Source organism: Clupea harengus, chromosome 10, assembly GCF_900700415.2.
Source record: "Clupea harengus chromosome 10, Ch_v2.0.2, whole genome shotgun sequence".
Taxonomy (NCBI): Eukaryota; Metazoa; Chordata; class Actinopteri; order Clupeiformes; family Clupeidae; genus Clupea; species Clupea harengus.
In genome coordinates, this window is record NC_045161.1 from 2,701,503 (window position 1) to 2,712,910 (window position 11,408).

General features: G+C 44.6%; 1 protein-coding gene across 1 annotated transcript in view; it reads left to right on the top strand.

The window, feature by feature from the left end:
• Positions 1-222: 222 nt before the first annotated feature.
• Positions 223-11,408, top strand: part of ror1 (receptor tyrosine kinase-like orphan receptor 1) — a 49,115-nt gene continuing 37,929 nt past the window's right edge. The window contains exon 1 of the mRNA XM_031575002.1: positions 223-301. Within this exon, the coding sequence (XP_031430862.1) occupies positions 253-301 (49 nt within the window). The 5' untranslated portion in view covers positions 223-252. The remainder of the gene's footprint in view (positions 302-11,408) is intronic.

Here is an 11,408-nt window from a genome sequence, read left to right on the forward strand (position 1 = left end):
AACATACTGCGTCCAGTGTTTCTCAAACATTTGGCCACGTAAAGGCCATTTTTCACAGAGCGAGCCAAAGCACCAGGGCCTCTCAAAAAAATGAGACGTAACAGAACAGAGAGTTGGATGTCATTGAGCTGTGGCTTTTTGTTGTTCACAGAAATCTCTCTTTCTCTCTCTTCCTCTCTCTCTCTCTCTCTCTCTCTCTCTCTCTCGCTCTCTCTGTCTCCTACAGGAGCTGATGTTCCCTCTGGTCACAACATGGATGCAGCCTCCTCGACCTGGAATGTGTCCAGTGGGCCTGAGAAAGGTAAGGTCACTTCTCCCTGTGAAGAAAACCCACACAAAACAATTCATTCTTCTTGCAAAAAATACAGAGAAAACGTGCCTCCAGAAGGTTGTATACCTTGAGGTGTATCTTTCAGAAAAGTGTACTTTGTGTTGTAGTACAGCAGGTCAATGTAGTCAAAAACAAGTTTCTGATCATGCTGTTGCGAACGCACTTAATGAATTTGACGTCCTCTGTGCCTCGTGAACTGCTCTTTACATAGGGTGGTTAACTTGGTCCTTAATCATACAGACCGACTCCGAGATTAGCTTGTGTTTTGTCTGCAGCTGGGATTGACCCACCCGCGATGGCTGCCTCTGACAGCACTCAGGGCCGCGATTGGCTCAGGGCCTATCAGCATGCATCGCTAGCAGAAAGTCAAAATGGTGAAGGAGCTTCATTATGTGGGTGACATCACCATGGCTGTTCCTGAGGCACCTGTGGGGGGGGGGGGGGGGGGGGGGATTCCCACACGTTGCCATGGCGCTGATGAGGTTCACTGCCATGTACTTTATCGCCGTAGATACAGGGTTGACTGACAGCGCTGAAAGCCCTTGATTAGATTCAGTGCAGTCGCCTCAGATGTGCAGTTAAGCAGACTACTGCAGTTGATGATGTGCTTCGGTCGGATATGCTGTGGGTTGATTCCAGCCTCACTCTATTGTGTAAAGAAAATCGCACTCTCACATACACACACACACACACACACACATATATATATATATATATGGGGTGGGAGGGAATGTAGGGAGCATGCAGTCACAAACACATATGTTAGCATACACACACACACACACACACACACACACACACACACACACACACACACACACACACACACACACACACACACACACACACACAATGCAGTGCAGTGCAGTGCAATACCTACTTACACATGTATGAGTTTTTGGCAGCTTCATTGCTGTCAAAACAGCTAAAGCTTTGGAGTTTCACCTTTGGCAGCCATGTCTGGAGCTTAAGACTACAGCATCCTCCTCTTGTTTTCTTAGCTGTGAACCTGCTCGCATATCTCTCCAGGGCCCCCCGGCTTCAGAGCCGGCCACGTCTGTATCGGCCCGCCGCATGAACCCTCGACTCCCTCTGGCCAGTCCCTCGCTCTCTCTCACACACCAGGAACGCTGCTCTGATTGGAGTGCACTTGATGGGATGAATTACTTTACCGTTCCCATTTGTTCCCTCCTTTGACCGGAACCCACGGGAAGTTCACATGGCGCTGGGAGGGGGGAGCCGTCGGGGTAATTTGCGATATTAAAAATAGCTGATGGATGGAGGCCGAACTTTCCGAGTGATTTGGTTACCTGACATTTCAAAACTGCGAGCACAAGTGGGAACTGATGTAGTTTTTCATCAAACGTTGGCCGCGTTCCCTGGCTGTGTACGCTTTCCTCTTTCTGTCTAAGCCTATCTGTCTAAATAGCTGTTCGCACCTCTAAATCTCTCTCCTTTTTTTCTCTCACTGTTTTAAACACACACACACACACACACACACACGCACATATGCTGAAAAGACACAGGCACACTCACATCTTACATTTTGTAACTTCAAGCAACTGAAAAAATACTTTGCTCATAATTAAGTTGAGGTCAATGTAGTTAACGTGACAATACAAAATATATATGCTGTCAGTCAGTAAGAGTTAGAGATGTCCCCTTCGCCCATACATCACCTTTTAGTAACAGCAACCAGGCTCCCTCCTGAAGTGTGCCAGACTGAAAAGATACAAACAATATGCTCTTTGACAGAGAGAGAGAGAGAGAGAGAGAGAGAGAGAGAGAGAGACTGACCCAGTGTTATCTGTGATGATTCACTGCTTAGTTGTACATCCAGAGTTTGTCCAAGGTCTGAGACTCCCTAGTGGATTGATAGAGTAGGATAGGACAGTATGTGTGTGCTCGTGTGTCTGTGTGTGTGTGTGTGTGTGTGTGTGTGTGTGTGTGTGTGTGTGTGTGTGTGTGTGTGTTTTGTGCATGTTGGGTCCTCTCCAGGAACCTCTGCCAGGAACCAAAGGGTCAACCACTAAAAAAATGGAACTTTGATGGCCACGTTTTGATCTTTTCAAAGAGAGTGCTGAAGAGAGGCGAGTCAAGTTACCAAACTAGTCTGGCAGCTAACCTTATCCAGAGTGCAATGTCACTATTCGGGCTGTTTATTGATTATAAACCAAAACGACCAACCAAAAGGGTATAGACAAATCTCATATCTGGTTTGTGCTGTAATCGTTTACACAATTGTGTAGAATTAACCATCTCTGCCGGCTAACGTTACATTAGCTTACCTTAGGCTGCTGGCAAGGGTGCTAAATAGTTAGCTGTCACATTAGCCTGCCTTGTTATTTAAGTGAACACAAGCAAAACATCAGCTGAAATACAGTCTTTAATTAATCCACAGGCATACTGATATCTTTATCTTTATCTTTATCTTTATCTTTATCGTCGAGTGTCCATAAATTTAATCCAACTCTCATCTCAGGCTTGGCTGCCGGTGGGCAAACTATTTAATCCAACTTTTGTCTCAAGTTTGTGCTTCTTGGTCGTGCAAAATCAGCTGCTGCTGGCCGAATGACGAGACTTAAAGATACCACTAGTCACAGAACCCTTCCCCCTATATTCATTTTCAATGTGAAGCGATCAGACGAGTTTGCTCAGCTTTAATGTTCTCTACACGTCTGCCACACTGTCCTACCCATTTGTCAGAATTAAATGATCAACCATGTCTTGCCTGAATGAGGAATGAAAACTCAGTGTTCATTTCATTATGTCATTTGGGCTGAAAAGAGAGAATCTTTGTTTAGCACATTTCCTACCAGACCACTGTAAACAGACTAGCCGTACACAGTTCCTTAACAGCTTTTAGGGATGAGTTTAACCTGTTCTCTGTCAGTGTCAAACTAGTGAACCTGACATAGGATCAGATTTTACAAAAAATCTAAAGCACATACAGAATGCTCAATGCTGCATGTTCATAGGAAGCAAAGCACATCCACTGTGTATCTGTGCATAGATATGGTATGATAGTTATGGTCCTTCTGCCTATCTGTGCTCCATACAGCACGAAGGTGTATTTCTGTACCGTCATTCTCGGTTTTTCATAAATCCCCTCATCTCTGTTTGGATCTCTCTCTCGAGCCCAGGGAGGAGGGAACAAAGAGAGCCCTGTCCCTCCCTGCTTAGCTCCTATCAGTCAAATAGCAGAATTATCATCCCATTATCATGTCAGGCCTGAAAATCAGCAGCAGGGGGCTCTTATATAAACCCAACGTATAGCAAGAAAGGAGTGTGTGTGTGTGTGTGTGTGTGTGTGTGTGTGTGTGTGTGTGTGTATGTGTGCATGTGTTAGTGTGTGTATGTGTGTGTGTGTGTGTGTGTGTGTGTGTGTGTGTGTGTGTGTGTGTGTGTGTGTGTGTGTGTATGTGTGCATGTGTTAGTGTGTGTGTGTGTGTGTGTGTGTGTGTGTGTGTGTGTGCATGTGTTAGTGTGTGTGTGTGTGTGTGTGTGTGTGTGTGTGTGTGTGTGTGTGTGTGTGTGTGTGTATGTGTGTGTGTGTGTGTGTGTATGTGTGCATGTGTTAGTGTGTGTGTGTGTGTGTGTGTGTGTGTGTGTGTGCATGTGTTAGTGTGTGTGTGTGTGTGTGTGTGTGTGTGTGTGTGTGTGTGTGTGTGTGTGTGTGTGTGTGTGTGTGTATGTGTGCATGTGTTAGTGTGTGTGTGTGTGTGTGTGTGTGTGTGTGTGTATGTGTGTGTGTGTGTGTGTGTGTGTGTGTGTGTGTGTGTGTGTGTGTGTGTGTATGTGTTCATGAATTTGCGGTGTACTGTACATTTGCACATCGCGGTGCCTTCCAGAAGCATGTGCAGCACTGCTACGTGGCTAAATTCAAATGCAGAGCTAACATCCGTTGGACATATTGGGAGCGTTTGTATATTGTTCTAAGGGACTGACTGTTTGGACAGAGGAGATTAAGAGGGAGGGATGGAGGATATTAGCTTGGAAAGGGAGAGCTTCCTTCTTCCCTCCCTAACCCCCCAACAGATGAGTGGGGAGAGGAAGAGGAAGATGAGGAGGAGAGTGCAAAGGTAACAGGAGCCTATAAAGTACTGAGGGAAGGGAGATAAGTATATAAAGCCCCTTTCATATACAAGATCCGCTAAACAACACGGAATATAGTACACATTTTCATTCCCAATCAGTCACAGGTGTCGTATATCACCACCTGACTGTATATTACTGAATACTACAGAGCGCAAACCTCCGTGAGACGTGTAAAACACGCAAGACTGGATATGACGTACAATTCACAAGGCGGCAAATCCAGATTCTTTGTGGAAAGCCCAAGCTGAGACATTAGCTCGTTAGTTAGCAACATGGCGCTAGCCGAGCAGCGTCATGTCTCTGTCGAGAGAGTTCACTTCCTGCTTCTGAACATTTGTTTTGTTCACTGCATCATCATTTATGTCACCGCCAGCAACGTCACGACCGGTCACAACACATTAATCCTGTGGTTCCAATTCCCACTGGAGCCATGGGAGATTACTACTAACTAAGATTATCGTTATCGTAGGTTACCAGAGGACAGGGGTGCACTGGGAAAGACATTCGACCCTTGACTTGTGCACTTGGTTCAGCCCAGGGTGGGTGGGTGGGGGGTGGGTTGGGTTAATGTACAGCAGCTCTACTGATTCCATCTCATGTCCTCTCTCCTCATCTGTTTCATATCCTCTACTACTGTCTCTTCTTTGTCTCTCAAATGCACTCTCATGTCTGCTGTTTTCTCATGACCCATCTCTTCTCCAATCTCCACTTCTTGCTCTTTTCCTTTCTAACTCCTCCCATCTTCTCCTCCCCCCCCCCCCCATTCTCTTTCCTCTGTCTCCTGCTCTCCTGACACAATGGGCCTAGTCTGAGCATGAGCAGCTAAAGTAGTCCTGACTTCATTAGGCAGGCATGATAGATACGTATGGGCAGACTACAGTGGTAGTGTTAGTTTAATTGTGCAAGCATCCAAAATGGCTTTTTTTTTTTTTTTACCTTTACCTATTACTACTCATCTGCACATAACATTTCAGTTGACGTCATGGATACTCTTCTGCTGTCATTTTTTTTTTTATAAATAAAGGAACCACCAACACTGGATAATTTACAGCCTACATATTTTGTTTGTGATGATTCAAGAGATGACAAGGAAACTAGCAGCAAGCTAAGTTAGCTGTCGATAGCTTTGTTCAATGCCAGTCAGTAACTTCACCAGTTTCTAACATTTAAAAAAACAATTGGTAGAAAGAGTCAACAAGTTAGTGACTGACTAAAGATGTTTTGTTGGGCTGTGTGAGGGGTTGTAAGCTTACCATCTAACACAAGCTGACTTGAAAACAGGCTATTTCTCATCAATGAACACATTGTGACAAACTGTGTATGCTCTCTGGGGCCACGCTATTCGTTATGGTTGAAAGATGTGGAAAAAGCCGTGACAAAATAATGCAACTGCTGATAATCTTTGAATGTAATAGGCTATGGTTATGGAATATGCACTTTTCTGTTGCAAAAAAGTGTATAGTTATAATTCTATAACAGAAACATTTAGAAAGCGAAAGGGAGGTGACTTTGTTATGTCTATTAGCTAACTGTAACTATTTTGACAATCCTACAGAGATTTAAAGATAATTGCATTCGTTTTTATTATCATTGCGTTAGTTCTGTAACCACAAAGTACAGCAATTTTAGCTGAATGTGTAGCCTAGCCTATTTTATTGTACATCTTACCGTTTGAGTCTGCTCCTCAAAAATAACATTGCTCCCCGCTGCCTCAGTCATCTGAGGTACTAGCCACTTGTGGATACTGATGCCCAAACAGTGTGTCTATTTCATTACTTTGGGAAGCCTCTGGCTCGGATATCTGCTTTTTCCCTCAGTTTTATGGCCCCTCCTTGGCGTTATGATATTCTCTGCTTTCGTTGGCCATTTCACTGCTGCACACTACTTTTGCATTAGTCTAAAATGTGTATGCCCATTACTATCTTGGTCGTAATTGGCCAATGAGCCCAGTGCAGGAACACACCCGCATCGTGCTCTCATGCGTACCCTGAATGACAGGCAGACAGAGAGGGCTGGTAAAGAGAAAGACAGGGCCGGTAAACACTTCATGGACTTTTTTTGTACAGTCGACTAGACCACCGATGCCTGATGACCAGTACACCACTGCCAGGGGATGGATTAGTGGTTCGACTTTACCAAGTTGGTCCCGTTACAACACCATCACGACAAAATAGCGAGAAATAGGGGGCACTGTGGCGCAAGCAGTAGACCCGACCACATTCGGGCTTGACGCCCATGGAGGACACGGGTTCGAATCCGGCCCGATGTCATTTCTCCTGTCCACTCCCCAGCTCTTCTCCCTCTCATTTCCTGTCCCACTCTTCACTGCACTATCGATTAAAGGCACAAAAGCCCAAAAAAAAATCTTTAAAAAAAAAAAAAAAAAAAAAAACAGCGAGAAATAAACATCTTTCAGTTTGAGTGAGAAGAAATACGATACGATAAATACGATATTTTACCTTTATTCAGGTAGTTTTGTAGTATAGACTTGCATAACTCAAAGCTGCTGATGTTGATAAGACAATCCTACTAACACCTTAATATCTATGGATATGAACCCTGTTTTTTTTTAAAAAGTCAACAAATTAAATCCTTTGGGCTTTGAGCTTTGTCTTTTTCATGTTTTGGACTATGAATTTTGTAGCAAATAACCCATAACCACCCCTTATCAGAACCCTTAGATGGTCGGGTGTATAACCCTGAGGAGATGGCTCTACGCAACCTGTATTTATCAGGGAAGCCCTTGCCAGAAAAAAATCCTCAGTCCTCTATGGGGACAAGCTGGACCAGTCTTTCTACTAAGAGTCCAGTGTTTCAAACATCAAGCGCTGTCCCTCCCTCCTACCCCTCCGCTGGCAGGGTCTCTAGCAGGGAGGCTCATTGCTTGCCAAGACAAACGTCCCCAAACCCGGCCAGGGTCCCCATGACAAAAAGAATGGGGTCATCGGCGTGCCGCGGTCACAAAGCCAAACAACAACATTTACCCTGCACTGGTACTAGATTATCAGGGCTTTGCAGCCAGTTGACCCCAGGTCACCGAGTCTGTGGGCTCTGGCTTGGACTCGTTGGGAACCATGAGCTGCAATCACTTGAGGAATCTGTAGGAGTGATAACCCTGGAGAAACAAATAGGAGAACCTTTAAATATAGATACTGGGATTACAATAGTTATGGAGGTCAGTACAAATCCTTTTGTTAAACAGAACATTTAAACATGGAGTTAGTGAGACGTTCTCACAATGTCTGTGAGGATTTTTAGGAAGGGTGTGGACATTATTGGCACAAACACAACTTTTATCTATCTACAGTTTGTCTATATAAGGTATTGCATAAGTTGCATTGTCCTTAAAAGTTGCTCGTCAGATAAACAGGGCCAGAATGGTCTAGAAGGCATGCAAACACAGCACAGTAGGCTTCTCTTTGTCTGGATTAATCAGATCAAACACATCCCCAGGACACTCCACGCTTTGTTTATGCAAAGGACAGGCCAACCTTCACTGAAGATTTATAGAGTGGAGAGACAAAAGAGTCAGATAAACCCTTTTTTTCTCCTCTCTCCCTCCTTTCCAACCATCTTTTACCCTCTCTCTCTCTCTTTCTCCCCCCACTCTCTTTATCTCTCTTTATCTCCCTCTCTCTCTCTCTCTCTCTTTCTCCCCCACTCTCTTTATCTCCCTCTCTCTCTCTCTCTCTCTCTCTCTCTATCTCTCTCTCTCTCCCTCTCTCTTTCTCCCCCACTCTCTTTATCTCTCTCTCTCTCTCTCTTTCTCCCCCACTCTCTTTATCTCTCTTTATCTCCCTCTCCTTCATTGTCTTGGTTCCATCTCTCTCATGATCACTCCTGCATAACTTTCTTCTAATGTCCCCCCCTCACACACACACACACGTTCTTCTGGTCCTGTTTGAGATGTTGATTCACAGCTGTGGGGCCTCAGGGCCTCTCCTCACCGCCCCCCCCCCCCCCCCCCCCCCCCCCCCACACACATCTCCCCATGGGCCACAGGGACCTCATATACTTTTATTAATTCACTCGTCAAAGTCACATTCCACACATAGCTCCCTGCTCCACGCTGGCCTCTCTGTCTGTAAGAGATGCTCCCAGGACGTGCACGCGGGAATGACCAGAATCACTTTGAGGAGAAAAAAAAAATGTCCTCCGAATTGATATCACTGTTCACGTCTAATGAAAAGTGCATTGGGATATTAAGATGGCACACACATTGCAATAAAACTAGGTAGTCATTATGTATTCCCAAAACAGTAATAGCACCCCCTGCTTGGAACCCTGCTCTCTAATATGTTTACAATATATTTCTTCGTGGAAAATTTGTGTTGAAGGTTTCGGTAACAGATGATGTAGCTTGGGTTGCTGGGGAAGCATTCTCAGCAGCCCACCTGCTGACTGGCAGTGGAAGGTAATGTAATACGGTGTGTGGAGGTGGGACGGGCCCTCCGCAGGGGAAGAGGCCATGCTGAGAGGTAGTGGCGCTTTGACCTCACTTCCTGGATCAACAGTGCAGGGAAGACAGGGAACACCAAAACTCAATTAGATCACATGACCAGATACAGGATGTCCCAGGAAACTCTTGACAGATATCGAAATTGGAATCTTTGTTACTAGACACACAGTCTCTCTCTCTCTCTTTTTCTTTCTCTTTCTCTTTCTCTTTCTCTGCCTCTCACCCCCTCTCCTGCCCTCTCTCTGTCTCTCTCTCTCTCTCTCTCTCTCTCTCTCTCATACACTCATAAACACACAAGCCCACCCTCTGGTCCTTTCCCTGAATTACTGTGGATATAAAATGTGTGTGTGCCAGTCCTCTCTCTCTCTCTCTGGTCTCTTTCCCCTCAGTTCCATATGGGAGTGCATAGGTTCCCATAGATATCTGTGTTTGTGTTAGCCCGTGTGAGTGAGCTGTAGCGGGGCCTTCAAAGGCTCTGTGGCCCTTGTGGAGATACTGTGTTGATGTGGGCCTGGCAACATGATGCCTTTTAGAGTCTGGACCGTGGGGGTAAGGGGGAGCTTCCAGGGAATCGACATCAGAGCTCCTGTCTCCCCCTCTGGCAAGACACCGGGCCTGGTGAGAGAGACTAATTATTCACCACCACAGCGGCAACCACAAAATATCACCAAAGGATTGTGGAACGACAGTTTAAGTTCAACAACTGCTTACAGGCCAGACTTTTCATTTTTTTTTCTTTATTTCTCACACACGTTCACACATGCTCAGACCAGTGTTTCTGTTAGCCGGTAATTGCCGTTTTTTTTGCCTTGTAAAATTAATTTGAAAAAAAAAAAACTGTAAATTAAAAAGTTGCCGGTCAAAATGTGCAGTAATGATGTTCAAACATAAAACATGTCCTTAAACAAGACATTTGTGTTTGAAACAAAACAATTAAATCAGTATTGGAACTAGATCTTATTGTAGGCCTTTGTTTTGAGAGTAATCTTGCATAGTTGTAGGTTATAACTTGAAGCATATGTTATGCAAAAGGCCTATAGTTCCACAATGACCTAGCAACAGTAAACACTGCATAGTCCTTTCTGCCTTAGAATGCTTGAAACATGTGCGTTTAAAAGCTAAAAATTCCCCCGGCTACACTTTGGTTTCTTTCTTTAGTTTTTACGTTCTTAAGTTCTTATCTATTCGTGTTGAATTGAATTGCCCTCCCTACATCCAAGTAGTACATCCTACATACATTATGTTTGCTTTTGGAACATAGATTGTTATTTAAACATGCGCCGGTAAGTTTTAAATTGGTCAGATAAATCAATTCTTTCTGGATACTGGAAAATATACTAGTGGAAACCCTGGCTCAGACACAACGATATTCACACACACACACTCACACACACACACACACACACACACACACACACACACAATCACGCGCGACACACACACACACACACGCACACGCACACGCACACGCACACGCACACGCACACGCACACACACACACACACACGCACACACAGAGAGAGAGAGAGAGAGAGAGAGCGCTCCATGGTGTTGATGTAGACATGCAGACATGTTTTGTGAGCAGGATAAAGTAACAATAGTGCCTCGTGGCCAGTATGTCTGCTTCGGCTCAAAAGTGAGCTTCAACAGAGAGTCTACTGCAGAAGCAGCCAAACTGCATTTCTCTAATGAATCTGAAACTTTGCAGGATATTTGATCTGGACAATGCCTGGGTGCTGCTGAAAGGGAATCTCATTTGGCTGTGGGAGACACCGCTCCATAAGAGGGATGTGCTACATGAGCTCAGAAGCGTGGAGAATTAATAGAAGTAGCGTGCTTCCAGTACACCAAGCCAATGCCCTTCACATGCAATTCAAGAAGAAATCAAATACAAGATATGATTGTACATGCAATGGAATGTATATCTGTTTAAGTGGAGCTTTTACCTCAGCTGTTTGCAATGGACCCTGGGGGGGTTTCTCCAGTGTGTATGATCTGGGAATCTGAGATAAGACCAGCCTATTCATAAGGCTCCACAGTCTCCCCAGCATGCTACGTTTAATAGTCTTAAGGTGATTTAAAAATAGATTTAATGTCATTTAAAAAGCAACCATCCTTAATTTATCAGTTTTCTAATGTCTGGCATCATCACTCCCCTGTGCTGACGTGTGCACCACCCAGACATCTGTATGCATGTGTACATGTTTGCACTCTATCTATCTGTGATGATTAAGCTATCGAGTTCAGTCTGTGGGATAGGCTCTGTGACGTAACAATGACATAGTGTCTCATGTCGCACTTTCATCTGCATTCTGAAACGGAGTGCTCTGAATAGATTTGATAGGATTTTAAAGTTTAAAAAAGGCAGTTCAGTAAACATGTTTGGTATTAGATTATTGAGTGAAATGACATGAATGGAAATTTGATCATATAAAGGACAGTACCAGTCTAGATCAGTACTAGATCAGTACTCACATGTCTGTGCCCCTGCCACACACACACACACACACACACACACAC